The sequence below is a fragment of the Exophiala spinifera genome (assembly GCF_000836115.1).
Source record: "Exophiala spinifera strain CBS 89968 unplaced genomic scaffold supercont1.2, whole genome shotgun sequence".
NCBI lineage: Eukaryota > Fungi > Ascomycota > Eurotiomycetes > Chaetothyriales > Herpotrichiellaceae > Exophiala > Exophiala spinifera.
Window position 1 is genome coordinate 3,535,210 of NW_015622514.1, and position 17,272 is coordinate 3,552,481.

The 17,272-nt window shown below is 52.7% G+C and overlaps 6 protein-coding genes across 6 annotated transcripts; 3 read left to right on the plus strand and 3 right to left on the minus strand.

The window, feature by feature from the left end:
- Positions 1 to 1,240: 1,240 nt before the first annotated feature.
- Positions 1,241 to 3,262, plus strand: PV08_03587 (uncharacterized protein; the record flags this gene model as incomplete). Its single annotated transcript, XM_016377939.1, has 7 exons — positions 1,241 to 1,422; positions 1,480 to 1,723; positions 1,782 to 1,919; positions 1,968 to 2,420; positions 2,471 to 2,760; positions 2,808 to 3,004; positions 3,057 to 3,262. The coding sequence occupies 7 exons, from the start codon at positions 1,241 to 1,243 to the stop codon at positions 3,260 to 3,262; spliced, it is 1,710 nt and encodes a 569-aa protein (XP_016239509.1).
- A 1,965-nt stretch (positions 3,263 to 5,227) lies between these two features.
- On the minus strand, positions 5,228 to 5,552 carry PV08_03588 (uncharacterized protein; the record flags this gene model as incomplete). The annotated part of the gene is made up of 2 exons (XM_016377940.1): positions 5,228 to 5,411; positions 5,485 to 5,552. The coding sequence occupies 2 exons, from the start codon at positions 5,550 to 5,552 to the stop codon at positions 5,228 to 5,230; spliced, it is 252 nt and encodes an 83-aa protein (XP_016239510.1).
- A 3,083-nt stretch (positions 5,553 to 8,635) lies between these two features.
- On the minus strand, positions 8,636 to 10,399 carry PV08_03589 (uncharacterized protein; the record flags this gene model as incomplete). The annotated part of the gene is made up of 2 exons (XM_016377941.1): positions 8,636 to 9,311; positions 9,378 to 10,399. The coding sequence occupies 2 exons, from the start codon at positions 10,397 to 10,399 to the stop codon at positions 8,636 to 8,638; spliced, it is 1,698 nt and encodes a 565-aa protein (XP_016239511.1).
- Positions 10,400 to 11,161: 762 nt separating this feature from the next.
- On the plus strand, positions 11,162 to 11,587 carry PV08_03590 (uncharacterized protein; the record flags this gene model as incomplete). Its single annotated transcript, XM_016377942.1, has 1 exon — positions 11,162 to 11,587. The coding sequence occupies one exon, from the start codon at positions 11,162 to 11,164 to the stop codon at positions 11,585 to 11,587; it is 426 nt and encodes a 141-aa protein (XP_016239512.1).
- Positions 11,588 to 14,521: 2,934 nt separating this feature from the next.
- On the plus strand, positions 14,522 to 15,470 carry PV08_03591 (uncharacterized protein; the record flags this gene model as incomplete). Its single annotated transcript, XM_016377943.1, has 2 exons — positions 14,522 to 14,640; positions 14,738 to 15,470. 2 exons carry the CDS (start codon positions 14,522 to 14,524, stop codon positions 15,468 to 15,470), a joined length of 852 nt encoding a protein of 283 aa, XP_016239513.1.
- A 306-nt stretch (positions 15,471 to 15,776) lies between these two features.
- PV08_03592 (uncharacterized protein) lies at positions 15,777 to 16,922 on the minus strand (the record flags this gene model as incomplete). The annotated part of the gene is made up of 1 exon (XM_016377944.1): positions 15,777 to 16,922. The coding sequence occupies one exon, from the start codon at positions 16,920 to 16,922 to the stop codon at positions 15,777 to 15,779; it is 1,146 nt and encodes a 381-aa protein (XP_016239514.1).
- Between the last annotated feature and the right edge of the window lie 350 nt (positions 16,923 to 17,272).

Genomic DNA, 17,272 nt, shown 5'->3' on the forward strand with positions numbered 1-17,272 from the left:
GAATGCCGCAAAATAGCTGTGCCTGAACAGAGAGAAGTCGATCATCACCTCTTTCAGAAGACATGCAGTGAGGAGCAAACGTCCACCAGTAGCGACTGGTGATGCCTACCTGGGAATGAAAAGTCTATTACCCTTCACGGGGAGCAAGCTCTACCAGGGATGTCGTCTGAAAAACAGCGCAGGCGAGAATTTGGACCTGGAAATTTGTGAACATGTCCATGTGAGTATCCTGTCGTCATTGGTTGTTGTGTACCAGGAACTGTACATTCTCTTCCATGAATACTCTCGAATACGATGCTCTGCATGGGTACACGGAGTTAGACATGCGATCGGCCAAACGGCTGTACGGCAGGACTTCTCGCAGTGCTTCGAATGTGAGTGTAACGTGGAGCATGAAAGGAAGTAGCCTGACTTACCCCATAGTCGTCACACTATACATACCGATGGATAATAGACCATGACACGGCACTCGGAGATCATAGACAACGAGATGGATTTCAGGCTAAATAGCCCGCTTGAAATGTGGAGGTGGAGGTGAAAGGAGTTGTGGAGGCATGGGGATTGTGAAACACAACACCCAGCCTCTTATGATCCCCGTCGATCATCCGCAAAGAAGAGATTGGCCGGTGTGATGAAGAACCCCTCTGCCTGCTGATTCCATGGAATATTCGTCCGCCAGCTCGGATATATTGGCGTAGCAATCCCCTAGTGTACGAGTCCAGTGGCGCGATCACACATCGGCCATACTCTGCACGTTGCTCAGTCTAACATGACAATAATTGGATGTTGCATCTCCGCCACACACCAGTCAGACGCCGTTTCTTTCAATGCGGAGGATGACGATTTGGTTGGCAAGATTCATTTTCGACACGGGAGCTACGGGGGTCAAGTGCCGATCCTCATAGCGAAGCCCTTTGATCCACACGGCCGAGGAGTGTAATAGAATGCTTCGCTGCGCTTTCTGCCGGCCGGTGGGCAGCCCTGCTCGAGTTGCCTGGGTCTGTCCTACCAGAATGGAAACTCATTCACAGAACTCAACCCTTGCGTCTGTGCGATCGTGGCATCCCTGTCCACGTCCATGTGCCGTTGCAGTTCCGAATTAGCCTGAAGAGAGTATCATCGTGGAGGGTGTTTTTGGTGTTATAGTGTGGCCATCACCCTTATATTAGAATATTCCAAGTCTTCGAACTCTTCAGGAGGTTTCGTCCATAGCTAAAAGGTCGTCTCACAGTATCAAAGTATGGCGCCCGCAGTCAAGGATTCCCAGTTCAGCGATGCTGCTTTCCAGCACCGCCTGGAGTTGATAGGCAAGACCGGCCCCCAGGCATTGATCAAAAACATCCGTGTATTTGGTCTGACCTGTTTCGCCTGCATTGGCGGTCTGCTGTACGGTTACAATCAGGGTGTTTTCAGCGGTGTCCTGTAAGTTGTCCATCTGGTCACTTCGAATTGTCTCGAGCTGACCATATCGCTACGCAGGACCATGACTTCGTTCAACAGCCACATGGGAGATTATGTCCAGAACACAACCAAAAAGGGCTGGCTGACATCCATTCTTGAGTTGGGAGCCTGGACTGGTACCCTATACTCAGGGTTTCTGGCTGAGATTATCTCGCGAAAATATGCAATTATCGTCAATACTGTCGTTTTCATTCTCGGCGTCGTCATTCAGTGCACAGCCATCTCGGCCGGTCATTCTGCGATCTTAGGTGGTCGCTTTGTTGTAAGTCAAGACGTGTGATGTCGTTGCGGAAACGTTTCTGACATTGAAACTTACTCAGGTCGGTATGGGTGTTGGATCGCTGTCGATGATCGTCCCCATGTATGTTGCCGAATGTGCTCCGCCCGAGCTCCGAGGCCTTCTTATCGGTATGCAACAATTTGCCATTGAGTTTGGTATCATGGTCAGCTTCTGGATAGTAAGACCTCCTACCCTTCTGTCGAAGGCCGTATACTTACCGTTTTAGGACTATGGCACGAACTACATCGGAGGCACTGGTGCTTCGCAATCAGATGCTGCCTGGCTTGTCCCATTGGCCCTTCAACTGGCCCCTGCTTTGATCTTGCTTGTTGGAATGATCTTCATGCCCTTTACGCCCAGGTGGCTCATTCACCATGGCCGTGAGGAAGATGCGAGAAAGACACTGGCAATTCTCCGAGCCATGCCTGCCGAACATGAGCTCATTGAGCTTGAATATCTCGAGATCAAGGCCCAATCTATGTTTGAAAAGAGGACAGTCGAGGCCAACTTTCCTCACCTGCGAGAGCTGACGCCCTTGAACACCATCAAACTGCAGTTTGTCGCCATCGGCTCGCTTTTTAAGACCATGCCCATGTTCCGACGTGTTATTGTTGCAACCGTTACCATGTTCTTCCAGCAGTGGACTGGTATCAATGCCGTTCTGTACTATGCGCCTCAGGTAAGTTTCTTGTGGAGAAAGGGTAGGCGGATTGAAGCTCACATCGATAGATCTTTGCCTCTCTTGGGATGTCATCCAACACCACCTCGCTCCTTGCAACTGGTGTGGTCGGTATTGCAATGTTGCTTGCCACCATCCCTGCGATTCTGTACATTGACAAGATGGGACGAAGACCAGCGCTGGCTATTGGAGCTTTGGGCATGGGTCTTTGCCACTTCATCATTGCCGTCATCTTTGCGAAGAACGAACATCAGTGGCCTACTCATAAAGCCGCAGGCTGGGCAGCCATTGTCATGGTCTGGCTTTTTGTCGTCCATTTCGGTTGGTCTTGGGGCCCTTGGTAAGTGCATTCAGATCGGCGACGGGCAAGAGGCTAACGTGTGCTAGCGCTTGGATTGTGGTGGCCGAAGTCTGGCCTCTATCTGCACGTCCATATGGAATTGCACTTGGAGCTTCTTCCAACTGGATGAATAACTTCATCGTCGGTCAAGTTACGCCAGATATGATTGATGGAATCCGATACGGTACCTTCATCCTTTTCGGACTTTTGATCACGATTGGTGCAGGTTTCATCTGGTTCTTTGGTAAGTCGTAAATCTTCGTCTACCGATGCAGGGTGCTGATCGTCAATGATAGTTCCTGAGACCAAACAGCTATCACTGGAAGAAATGGACTTGGTCTTCGGCTCAAGCGGAGTCGCCCAGGCGGACAAAGAACGCATGCGCCAGATCAACGCTGAGATTGGTCTTGATCGCAGGATTTCAGTTATCGACCATGGCCATAGTAGCGATGACCACGTCACAGATGTCCATGAGAAGAATGCCGACTCCAAGGAGGTGTAGGCGCATGCGTCAGGGGGGTACCTGTGACCCTGAAGTGGATTAGCATAAGGGGCGAAGAGGTGGCTTGTGCTACTTGGTTGATGATTGAGATTCGCCCACTTTCTCTCACTTTGCAAGCTGTGCGTAGGAGGACAATCGTAGCAGAGTATAATGATAATCGGTATTCCTGGTGGCGGCCATGCGCCTTGGATCGTTGAAAGTTGTTTCTCTCACATGAACGCAGGTCGCAGCTTATCCGGGCCGGCCGACGATCAGACTTGCAGGGACCTCACAATAATATCAGTGATTCTCCCAGGGCTGGATGATGACAACCGGTAGCATCACTCAACGTCGAGTCTCCCATTTCAATTCTCTGTGTCTTGAAGCATGTACTCGTCCTTGTACAGTGACGTCGCCCGGCGTTGCCCTTCCTGTCGCCAAGACCATTAGCTCTAACATGGGTATAGCACTTATTCACCTTTAATGAGCTACGACTACAAACACCCAAGAAAATTCGTGATACGGCTCCAGAATACAAAGCTATGGAAATTGTGCATCCATGCTGGTCGTGCTTCTGGCCACGGTCTATCAACATCGATTCATGCTGAGAGTCTGGATATTGAGTAGCAAGCCACTCCTGCTCTGAAGTAATCCCCAGGAACATGCAAAGACTTGGTCTGGAGTTCCCGACTCCTTGTCCTTTTACTTCTCATCTGTCCTTGCCTCTAGCCGCTGGGCAGACCGGATAACGTTTAAAAGGATCGAAAGCGAGAAACCAATCAATCGTGTCATCGGTACGCAGCAATGAGAGTCGACCAGTCACCTTGTACTATTCAGTGGTATGTCCCAGGTAGTTAACCGTATAATCAGAGACCACATCTACCTTACGTACAAAGGTAGTCGGTCATGTAGGGACTTACACTCATGCAGGGACAAGGGGTAAGAGCCCACAAAAACCGGAGAACGTTTCCTCAACGAAAGAGTACCTACCTGTATGTAAACAACCATGCTACAACTACTAGGCAGACAAGCAGAGGAAAAGAAGAAGATCTGTAAGGATGTATCAAGTGCAAATCTCCTTGCGGGGGGCAAGCTGAGAGCCATAGGCAATAGTTATTGTGCTGTGTATCTCACCAGCCCTGAAGACTAAAGAGAGAGACTTAGCCATATCAGCGACATTCCTACCATACACCTCTCTCTCCATTGTAAGGATAATGCGAAGACCGGTCAGAACCAAAATAAAAACACTACGAGTACGCGGTGCGTTTTCTGTCCCTCAAACGCTGTTCTTTTTTGTTGCAGCTACATAAGCTTTGAAATAAACCGGTCAGCAACATGCCACATGCCACATAGTAGTCATCATAGCTGATCGGCAAGCTGCGGAAGGTGTACTGCGTACTGTCATTAAACCGCCTGCCCTCTCTTGAAACAAAGCCTCGTCTGCTCGAGCAAGGCTACCTCTGATCCAAGAAAGATATACCGGCAGTTGGCCATTGCACAAAACCTGTAACAAAAAACGCCGTCGCCGTATTGTGCATCCCGCCCTATATTGTACAAAGTATGCAGTTCCTTGGCATCATACCACGGAGGCCCGCCCCCTCCAGTAACCATGATGAGCACAAACCAGCCGAGGACGATAAAATCGAAGATGAAAAGCAGCCAAAAACACGTAGGACAACATATTGTCGAATAAACTTGTCGACAACGATACGCATCCTTCTCAATCTTAGTCCAAATAAGTCACTGTATTCCTGTGCGCAGCCAGTGTCGAAGGCGTGGGTATCATAAAATTGTGAAGCTTGGAACGAATGACGGCAGAAACCCACCATCCCAGATGCTTCGCCTCGCTCGTATACCTGAGGGTACCGCCATCTGGGATTATATTAACCGGGCGTCCAAACCGCGATGCTGTAACAAATGGCCGACGTCGGGTCATATCGACATCGACCACGAAAGGGAGGGATATGCGGGAGTCGTAAAAGTCGTTCATCGTTTGCCTTTCCTCACACTGCCGCTTCTGCCCAGATTGTCTCTCGACATGGTCCTCGTGAGTCCACCAATGTAATCTTGCAGAAAGCGATTCTCGTTTTCGAGTTTGTCGTGGTCACTCTTGACCTCGTCTATTTTTTCGGCCAATGCAGCTAATGAGGACTGGAGATTTCGAGCTTGTCTGGAGGTAAGGGGATAAAGTCAGCACATTATGTCATCCCACCACCAACAAAGAATAACGAGGGTAACCATACTCTTTGAGACTCTCGCGAACACCTCGCTCCAGTCTTTCAATGTCTTCGCTATTCCTTCGCGGACTCATGGCTCTGGCGTCGTCGGGTGGATATTGCGGCTTTTCTTTTTGAACTACGTCTCTGCCCTTGGGTACTATGATCGTATTGGATCTTTGTCTGTCCCCCAATCGAGGTCTGTCCATACGTGCACGTCTAGACCCCGGTCGAGAAGAGGTGGGGTGACCTGAACAGTCAGAGTCAGAAGACGAGGAAGAGGAGGAGCCGCTGGATATCGAGGGGGAGATCGAAGGTCGGATGGGGATGTCTTCAAGATGCGATCCCGTCATAGAGAAAGGTCGAGGAAGGAAACCCGTAGTCTTGGGCGATGATGGACCGCTGTGCATTTGGTGTCGACAGGTGTATCACGGGTTCGGCAAACCGCCCGGCTTGTTCTCACAACTCTAGTCGACCAAAGTTCTGGAGGTGTCGAAGGACGCATTGGCCTGTTTGTTTCGCGCAGTCGCTGGCTGAGTGCAAATGACTACGGGGCCAGTCGTTCAGACATACGAGGATAACCCCGTTGAGACGGAATGAGCCAGGCGAGAGGTATAGCAGTGGCTCTCAGAAAGAACAGAGGAATGAGGGTTGTGTGAGAACAAGTATCCAGCACCTGTTCAGGGTTCGGGGTACTTGGCGCGAAGGGAGCAGTATGGGAGGACGAGAGCAGGGGAGGAATTTTGGGTTTTCGAGCGGACAGGTCAGACGCTGTCTGTGTCTGAGAGGCCCAGAGGCGAGAAACAGCGTCAGTCGAGTGGATGATTAGCTTCAACTTTGGCTCGGACTGTGTTGATCGAAGCCTAAGCAAGTAGGATTGGCGGCGTCGAGTTTTGGTTCGGCTTGCCGTGGTACCCAGAGAGGTAACCAAAGCAGGCCTGTAGCTTGCCGCGTTGGCCGTAGTTGGCGCAGCCCGTGGGAGGCTTTTGGTGGGTACTTCTGTCTCGCTTGTGCCACGGGCGGGTTACGTCGTTCGACGAGGGGGGCTTGATCGGCAGCAACGGAGGCTTTGACTTGCTACAAGGGACAGTCAAATGGAACAATCGTTGCCGCTCCGTGTGGGTTTCACACGAGAAGGAGTCGGAAGAGAAGCAATTGTTTCACACAGACAATGGCCATGACAAGGCTCGCACGAGCGTCGCTGGTTTTTCCTCGAGTCAAGCGGCCTACGAGCCCTCCGGTGTACAAGTCTTTGGATATTATAAATTACAGATTATCCTTCTGCTGGATCTACCCGGAGCGATGACGATGAGTCGCAAGTGGCGCAAGGCTTTGGGAAGGCAACCCAGGGGAGGATGACGGTGCTGAGAAAACGTGGTTGCTGGGAGTGTGAGCGGGAGGCGAGGCCGTGCGAGTGCCACGGGACCAGTAGTAGGATGGAGACAGATTGGCCGGGAGGCGTGAGAGCGGGACACAACCAGTGCCAGTAACCAGAGAGCGGCAACGAGGTGTACGAGGATGGACCATGGATGGACCATGGTGGAGGAAGAAGCGCAAGAAAATGGCTGCGCCGCCTGGCAACTTGATTGGGCGCAGGCCACACAACGCAGCTTGACGTCGTTGATCCTCATCACAATTTCACCAAGATCTACATCCATCGCTCCCACTGCTCTCCTGTATCCTCAATCAACCAGGCAATCGACCAACCCTGGCCAACCCCCGTCCTGGCCAACCAGCCGCTCAATATTGTACAGTAGCAAGCTCCAGGAATGCCCTCTTGTCAGCCTGCTGACCGAAGCGAGACAGGTGACTGACTACTTTGCCTGCCTACTGACCAGGAGCACAGTTCCCTCCTTGCCTACGTGATGTTCATCATGATTCATGTATGGTTGTGTCTCCGTCTTAGCAGCTCCGTCCAGTGGATGTGTGTTGTTGCAATTCAAAGAGATCTTCACTTTAGGTGCTGGCGGGTGGAGGACTCTGATCCCACTCAACTCAAGATAACAGGCTGACAAAGGCAACGAGCAGCACTCATCCACAAAAGCAAAACTCTCAGAGGATGTCCTTGCAGCAGCTTTGGATTCACCAGCGTCCAAAAGCGAGATAAATGTTGCACCCTCGACCGGTGGCAGCCTTTCTTTTACACTTCGGAGCTTACCATCATCGCCCACCCACACCCCCAGTTTCAACCGCCCTTTGTATCATCCTTGCCACCACTATGACGCTACCACTCGATTGGTACGATATCTACCAACGGAACCGTGGGGGTCTTACATACTGTACGAGGGACACCCAGGGTTCTTCGAAACCCTTGGTCGGAGATTCCCCTTGGTCCCTTGCTGAAGGGCCATCTCAGGGATCAAGGACCCTGGGGAGAATCTTCCGGATGCTCATACGAACGGCGAAATACCACTGGCTAGAACTGGAGGGAGGACGCAGGGACCTTTTCATGCTCAATGACATTTAGGTCGGCTCTACACGCACCCTGATCCGATATTGACCCATCTCTCGGTAAAGTGCCGCTGTCCTGATCTTGGACCTACAGATACACAACACTTACAAGCAGCACGAGTCGTTGGAGGTGTCCTCGTACTGTTGAAGGTCTCTCCGTGCTAGTCCTAACGCCCAGGAAATGTTTTCCACAGAGCAACCCCATTGAAGGTCCGCCACTGCGACAATGGATCTCTCGGATCATAATCACCAGGCTGGAGTCAATTCTCACCCTACCTGGGCCCCCAGCAATTCCTCCTTTGGCCCTTGTCGCTTTTAGGGTGACGATGACGCCATGGGTTGTCGGAGTTCATCTCTTTCAGTCGAGAGATCATCGTCTGCGAATTTTTCCTGTTTCACCAACCTGTTGCAACCACTTACTCACAACCTCGGTGATCCATTGTCAAAATGAATCCGCTTGGGAGTCCTCACACAGTTTTTTCCACAAGATCTTCACTTCTGTTTCGTGAGGGGTGTACCCGCGCGGCACCATCCTCCCCCGCCGCTGCACCAATTGCTTTCTAGAATACAAATACCCCCGTACAATGGGGGCGTCCTAACTTGGAAAGGCCTCAAGACATCGAGATTCTCTGCTGCTGACGTAGTGGGCTGTCTGAAAACTCACGGATGCCCTAACACCACCACTGTCACAGGCACCTGAGTTGGAACTGGCGGTGAGCAGTGAAGATCACCTCTTTCTTATTCGCACGCGAATGTCTCCGTCGATGGCCAATGTGCCGTTGCCGGCATATTGCTGCTTCACTCTAGGAAATGCGGATGCGTGCTTACCCAAACCCACAACGTGTCCCATCCGATCCTGGCCGGAATACTCCACAAATTGCACATCAAACTTGAGGAAGAAGGCCGCTACGGCACCCAAAACCTCCTGTTTGGCAAATACGCGGCCAGGACAAATGTGAGTTCCTCCGCCAAAAGGAAAGTACTTCCCCGCGGCCCACGAAGAGCTAAAGGTCTGCTTCCCGGTTGTTTGATCGTGTCTGATGAATCGTTCTGCGTACCACGTGTAAGCAGGAGGCTCAAAGTTTTGTTCCCAAAACAAGTCGTGCTGGCTCAACGAGCTAGGTGCCATGATCAAATCGTCCTTGCGCAGCAAATATCCATCAATCACCAGATCTGTCTTCAATTGGCGAGTGACAAGGGTATCGACGTAATGTCTCATTGTTTCGGCAAAGACTGAATTCAAGAGTGGCTGGGCTATTAGCACTGCCATGTTGACTCCATCGTCTGGTAGCCTTGCATTTTCAACCTCTTGTCTCACTCGTCCGAGAACGTCATCAGGCATTTCCGGTGACAGGAGGTGTGCCAACAGCCAGTTTGTCGAAGGTACGGTATTTCCTGCCAAACTGGTCGTCACAACGTTGTCAGTTAAGGTTTCCGCATGTTGAACGTGGCTACGGGACGAAACCTACCCGAACAAGAAGCCAAGGTCAAATGCGGCTTTGCCCCTAATGCTTAGCCCAATGTTGTCGTAATAGCGATGTCTCGCTCTCGCGACTTTGGACCCCATCAACGGTTCCCAGTCTGGTTCCTCTGGCGCGACCCCGCCATGGTGTCTCAGAGCGTATTCAATCCATGCCTGCGTCGCAGTCAACAGGCTGTCCATGCACGCGTAGGCCTTGGGCTTGACGAGTTTCGGCACACCATACATTCGCGGCAGGAAGCCAGCCTCGTATTCCCAGAATTGCTCGGCCAAGGTAGGGTTTATCTCGAGTATCTTGGTGCCGAACAGTGCCCGTACCGAAGCTTCGAACATGGCCCTCCTCATCCATGATAGCAAGTCTATGGTTTTCCACTCGGTTTCGAATTTGATCCCGTCGAGTGCTTCCTGAAATGCCTCTATGAACTTTGCAGTGAGGGTATTGACGGCATTTTGGCTCAGTAGAAATTCATGGTTCAGTGCCTCCATGGTATCCTTTTTGTCGTGCTGGGATTCGTGGGTGGTCGGCGGGAACATGGCTTCTGCGTCTTCCCTCGAAGTGCCCAATGCTTGCGTACCGAGCTGAAAGTTGAACAGATCGCGACTCACGTGTTTTGATTTGAACAACGACTGTACGGCGGCAGCAGAGTTGACGATGTGGATGCGCTTACCGCCCAACAGGACAGTACAGACTTGGACATTTGCGCCCGTGGCCAACAGCCTGGTTCGAAGCATGCGCCAGAAAGAGCCGGGGTTTTCGTTCAGGAAAGCCAGGGCGCTGCCCAGCCATGGGATGAAATACGGCAGGACTGGTGGCGGGATTGGCTGAGACGAGTTTGACGAGTTGAGCTCCCGAGCTTTGAATCTTGCAATGGTGCGATGGAAGTTGATGGTTGTGATGACCCAGGTAAGGAGACATGTCGTGAGGAAAGCGAGGGGTATGCCCAAGAGGATTTGAGTGGGTGACGGTGCAAACAAATACGAGGTGAGGGCGTCGAAGGCTGTGAATGTCATGATGAATCCAGGTCAACAGACCTGCGTTCTCTTCTGAGACAGGTAACAATTTTGGTGGCTCATCCAAGACGGTTCAGGTAGTCAAGAGAGCAACAATCGTAGCCCTGACCGACCCGTCACCCTGACACAAAGTAGATAATTCGAAGTCTCGACGAGCGTAGGGGTCGTTTGGAGGTTGTCTCGGTTTTGCAATGGACAGAAGTGGCGGTGAACAGCAGGTGGCTTTCTGTCTGCATTGGTGTCTTTGTCTATACCGATATGAAGCCCTTCGGTGCACAGATTGCGACTTCAAACTTCTGTCTCTTTACGATAAGCTGACCACTTCGAGGTTGTTCCTTCGGACGCCACAAAGGTGAGATTGCTCTTGGCTCAGTACATTGGAGCTGTGTGGCCAGGTTCGCATACACTTTTAGCCGAATCCCCAGAAACCTTTCGGCTACTGCAGCCACCAAAGTCAAGGCCATAGAGTAAGCAAAGACCTCCAGCACCTGCGAACGGAGTTTCGCCGTATCCTACACTCTCCTGGTGGGGAAGAAAACGCTTTCTTTTCTTTCCGAGTCCTCGCTCGTCTCTATCAGTTAATTACTTTTTTTTTCCAGTTGTACTCGGCCAGAAAAATAAGTGAGCAAAGCGAGCAACTTGATCGGACCGCAGAAACGCCAATTGGGGGAAAATACACCAAAGGTAGAGAGAGAGAGAGAGAGAGAGGGCGCCAGCGACCACAGACCAAACAACGACGACAGACACAACAACCATCCAGCCATGACCGCCATCACAGGAATCGCACACGTCAACCTCACCGTGCCCAGCGGCGGTCTCGAGTCAGCCAGGGACTTTTACGCGGGCACGCTGGGCTTCACGTCGCGCACGGTGCCGCATCTCCAAAAGGACTCGCTTGCCTGGTTCGACATCGGGACGTCGGGCCAACAAATCCACATCGCCATCGGGGCCGAGAGCGATTTCCGGTCTGCCAGCTCGAGACACGTGTGTTTCAAAATCCAGAGTCCCGAGGCGCTCCTGGAGCTGAGGAGGAAGATATGGGATCATTTCCAACGCGGCGGGGACAGCGCGCCCCAGGCAGCCGATCAGCCGGGTGAAGAAGACAGCGGTGAGTTACTGCTGAGCCCCCTTTCGCGTTTCGTGTTGTGTTATGTCTGTCTACCTATACCCTCTCCCTATATGGACTGAACCTTTGGTTTTACTCCCGCGTTCATGGACGGACGGGCCCTCTTGGGGAGTATAGGGGGAAGGTTTAGAAATGAAGTTCAACTGCAAATTGCAATTGCAAAATTACTGTCATTTTCGAGAACAGAGTCCTAACTAGTGACTGATTTTGGGGTCGTCGTGTCATCAATCTAGGAGCGAAAGGAATCGAATATCCACAGCGATTCTTCGCGAGAGACTTTGCGGGCAACAGGCTGGAATTCAGCCTGTGAATTGGCTCCCGATGGCATCAAGGAGGAAGGTTAACGGTGAAGAAAGCATGTCTCGGCGCGAAGGGATAGATGATAAGTGAACGTGGTGGAATGCAGTTTTCTCTCCGAAAGAGAAAGAGAAGGGAAGAGATCGTTGGGCACCAAAACTGTTCCACGGTTTGTTTGGTGCTCGGAGAGATCTCAGAGATAGCTCGCGACGCACGCTTTGTTGTCTTCTTCGGCCAACGGCAACCGGGAAACGCGTTGATTTCGTGTCACGACCCCTACACCCACGACTAAAGATACCACAAGAAGAGAAGGTTGAGTATTCCCCCAAAGAGCTTGCACTTGTATCTCCTTGTACCTGATATTTCACTTCCTGTATCAGAATGCCCAGCTTCTCCATACGCCCCGTTGCTCGAATTCGGTGCACCACCTGATTTTCTCTCATGGTCTTGACATCATCCACCGATCTCCCTTTTGCCTGAGACGTAGCTCGACACCATTGACCAGACCCATGGCCCATCTCTTGGTCGATGGGATTTCCGGGGACAGGGCGTACCAGCAACGACAGACGCGAGGGTAGAAAGTTCGATCTTGATGGTGATAGGGCATGCCGGCGCAAAATGTAGAAATGGCCCGTGAGGTTGGGTCGCAGTCTCTCGTCCCTCGCTAGGTGGTGGCTTCGATTGAGTGATTGCCTCCACCACTGACGCCACCGGGGATGAAGCCTTTCGACAAATCTTTCTCCATCAAGGCAGAATGTCCACCACCACCACCACCACCACCACCACCACCACCAGCAGTGGTAGAAGAAGAACACAACCCCGTTTGATCGCAAGTTAGAGGCGATAACACCCCGTTGAAAACAAGTATTCCGGACCTAGCCTGGTACCCGACACTCACAATGATGATATTGAGTCTGATGCAGAGTAACTGACGGATGAATGCATCGGTGTCGGGCGAACCCAGTCTCCATCCACCACTGTGGGAAAAGACCATGACAGGTGAATGTTCGCAGGAAGGGTCGAGGCCGATAGATTCGAGTTGTGGTGGACGTGCCGTCTCTAGCGACGAGTGGCCTGTCCTCTTGGTTCCATGGTCAAGGCGAAGAACCGCCCAGAATCTCTTTGACAAACTCGCTCTGATGAAACGAACACCGCCCATTGAATGGAGACGACGTGACTCGGCCATGTCATCTCGCCTTGGGAAGAAGTACTTTAGTCGTCAGCTCTTCTTCCATTGTCTAACCATATTCGGTCAGCAGATCATCCGTCGCACAATCAAGCACGGTAAAGACCACGCCGGTCGAGTGCAGGCTCGGTAGGGAAATCTTTGACTTCACTTCAATTTCACTTCACCATTCTGCGCGTCCATACGCGTCTCGACCACCACGCAAAGCTGCAAAAAAGATAAGGCAGGTGGGTGTAGATGGCCCGACTCGAACCATCTACACTACCACTCCATTTGCCCTTGCGCGTAGGGGCGTCCACTGATCTTGGGTTCCGCATACTCCGCAAGTCGAGACAGAAAAGACCGCCTTGATCTGTCCTGGAATGGCCCAACCTACCAAACCACAGGCGCAGCCCCTCCCACGTAGCGCGGTCATGCTACTCCCTCCCGACTCTTCGGGGCTGCATTGTGACAAAATTCCAGGTTTCGAATACATATGGACTTGAAATAAGAGGCTATGGTTGTGATAGGCTCAGAGAAGAGGTGACCGCCCTGGAAGTGGAACCCCCATTCACTGCTTCTCTGTTTTGATCATTTCACTGGCTGCCAAACATCATTCTGACGAGTGAAAGACGGCACTGCGGAGGAAGACTCGAAGACTGGGAATGTGGGAGTAGGAATCGGATCTCCGAATGACCAAGTTCAGAGAGCCATATCAAGACAGTTGATATAGGCGCAATCTGGAAGCAACAACGGGAACAGTCTGGATTGTTTAGCTCTAGATTCATACCGTCAAGGCTTGGGAAGCGCGAAAGGCATCTGTCTCGTCGGAGGATGGAGCCTGAAAGGGGGAAGCGGGCATCAAGCTCAGCAGGACAACAAGCTGCCCATGAAGAGAGTAAAACGAAAAGCGGCGAAGAGCGAGGAGATATCCAAGGGCCAGGTGCTGACTATCTTGCTAGTTACAGCCGATGAGGCCGTGGGCATTTGGCGAGATACACGACGACCTGGGGGTCTCGAGGAGTTTCCAGGATGAGCTATGGCCCTGTAGATCCAGTGGGATAGAGAGTCTTCGTACCAAGTAGTACTGTGATGCCCGTAGTAGCCGCGGTAAGCATTCATTGAGCCTGCAGAGATAGTACCTCTTTGGGAATTGCACGAATGTACGGTGTAGGTGTCGGTACCGTGGTACAACATTTCCACTGCGCAACCGGAATTTCGGTGATTCAGTCCGGCTCCGGATTCCACTATTCTCTTTTGAGACCAACAACCTAGGCATCTCAAGTTCCATCAAACTGCGGCTAACACATTCCCATCTGATTGTCTCTCTTTGCGGTCGATGGACTCCGCTGAACGGATCATGTACCCCCAGACTGTAGGATAGTCTGCCGAATATTCATCAGACTCCTTTTTCTCTTGTGCTACACTCCGAGACAAAATCCCTAGACTCCCCTCCCCTACCCTCCATCTCCCGTCTTCTAACCAGATCGTTCACCTTGATATTCTTGCCCAGGCACTCCGTAAACCACTCGCCATGGGCAGCGCTCAAACCGACGTCGAGCTCCAAGACTTTGGCAGCATCTTCAGCCTCGAGGGCAAAGTGGCCGTCGTCACTGGCGGCTCAAGAGGTCTAGGCCTGCACGTTGCATCTGGGTAAGTAGGAATCACACACATCATTGCATATTTATTCGCGCCATGGCCCTCAGGCCCCCATGCATATCACCACTGACAGCAAACCTGCAACCCCCAGATTCATGCAGGCAGGCTGCTCCAAAGTCTATATCACGTCCCGAAAGGCCAAAGCATGCGAAGAAGCCGTGGCGGCTCTGAACGCGCTCCCCAACAAACGTCCCGGCGCCGTCGCCATCTCGATCCCCGCCGACTCGGCCAAGATCTCCGAGATCGAAAGACTGGCTGCTGAAGTGGCCAAGACGACCGACCACGTCGACATCCTCTTCGCCAACGCCGGAGCCACATGGGGCGCGCCCTTCGAAACGCACCCGGAGAGTGCCTTCAGCAAGGTCATGGACCTCAACGTCAAGAGCGTCTTCTACACGGCGCAAAAGTTCGAGCCACTGCTCAAGAAGCAGGCGAACACGGAGAACCCGAGCAGGATCATCATTACCGCCAGCGTCGCGGGTTTGGGCGTGGGCACGCTAGGCGAGAACGCCACGTACGCCTACAGTGCCAGCAAAGCGGCGGCGATCCATCTTGCAAAGAACCTCGCGGTCGAGCTGGGCCCGAGAGGAATCATCACCAACGCCGTCTGTCCGGGTTTCTACCCGACGAAGATGGCGTCGGGTCTGATGGAACTGCAGGGTGGCCAGGCTGCTCTTGCGGCCGAGGTGCCCAACAAGAGACTGGGACACCCAGAAGACATCGCGGGGCTGGTGGTCTTCCTGTCCAGCAGAGCGTCAAAGCATATCAACGGCGCCGTCATCACGACTGATGGTGGATCTTTATTATCTCGAGGAAAGCTGTAAATGTACATGATACCAAGAAGTGTACTCTGTGTACCAGTATATACGGGTTGAAATGTTCGACGTTGCCGATCAGAAGTCAGTAGTACTGACCGCAATGACACCAGTTTCCATGTCTTTAAATCGTGTCGAACTCCTCCGGCTAGTTCAATCTTGTACGGTGTTCTTGGTGCAATCCTGACAATCCCTCCCCCTACGTTTGGTCAGCTAGTCTAGCCCAGGATTATAGGATCTACTGGCAGGATTGTGTACATTGATGCAATACCGAGTGCGATGTCAATACATGCTCAGCGGTGTTTAGAAGTCCATCTATATAAACACCCTCAAGAATTCGACCAAGGCCATGATGGCCATCGCTTGACCGTACGGCATACTCGTCCTCTCGATGTTGACGTAATGCTTCAAATCGTGGCCCATGGCCGTCCCAAAACTCACGTCGCCGAGCTCCCCAGCGTCGTTTATTCTCCTCAACACAGCCTTGACCGCGCGTAGGGCAACATCCCTGTACTCTTTCGGTACGTATCTCTTCCTCACGGCTTTCAGCAGTCCGTACGCGAACCCGGCGGTGGCAGACGCCTCCGGATAACTCCCATCGTCCTCGGCCACGTCGAGCAGTGTCCTCCACATGCCGTCGGGCGTCTGCAGCGCGCGCAAAGCGCGGCACTGCGCCTCGAGCACGCTGACAAGGTACATCCTGAGGCCGTCGCTCGGCTGCAAGTCGAGGATCTCAATAAAGTCCGGGATGGCGATGGTCAGCCAGCTGTTCCCCCTCGCCCATCGGGCCCGGGCGAAATTGTGGCCTCCACGGCCGGCCGCGGCGTCTCCTTCGTCGTGAAACTGCCATCCGTGGAAAAACAAGCCCGTCGTCGGGTCAAAGAGGTACTGGACGTGCAAGAGGACCTGCCGCTTCGCTTCCTCGACGTAGTCCGGCCGGTTCAGGAGCACGCCCACTTTGGCGAGCGGGAGCACCGTCATCATCAGCGTGTCGGCCCAGAGTTGGTTGTGGTTCTCGTCGACGTACGTGATGTGCTGCATCGCCCCGAACGTGGTGCGCGGGAGTTCGTGCATGGCCCACTCGCACCAGCTATCCAACCAGGCGAGGTGGCTCTGGTCGCCCGTCTTCTCGTACAGGTGCGCGAGCGTGAGGAACACGGCCATGGTGTTGATGTTCTTGGTCGTCCCCTCCGCCAGGCGCGCCGAGAACCACCGGGTGATCACGTCCAGCGCGGTCGCGGACGACGTGAGCGTGTGGTATTGGTAGAGCCCGTACAGGCCGATGCCGTGCGTCCATTCCCAGTCGTTCCAGCCCTTGGTGTCGATGGTACGGCCATCGGGGAGGCGCTGGAGGAAGCGGCCTGTTTCGTCCTTGATGCTGACCAGGTTGGTCATCAGAGATTCGATCTTGGCATGAATGTCGCTCGCTTGGAGTCCTTCGACGGTCAATGGTGAAGGCATGCCGACGATATGATCAATATATGCTTCGGTATGATCTCGGACAACGCCCGGCTACTTTATTTGTCCGTGGTCGTCTTTGTACCCTAGGGAAGCCCTGGTTGACGTCGTCCTGGTTTTGGGTCGAGCGTAGGCGACTACCACTTAGAACCGCTGTAACTTGGAATATCTAGGCTGGACGTCGGTGTAACGCGTAGTATAGTTCTTGTTCTCGAGTGGCGAGCCTACTGAGCCTTACCTTGAATGAAGTGCCGAACTGGTCGATGGTTTTCACGCGCTCTGAATTGCACCGAGATGAGCCCACACCATGTGCCGATCAATGGGTCCATCCATCTGAATCCAGAACCAATACA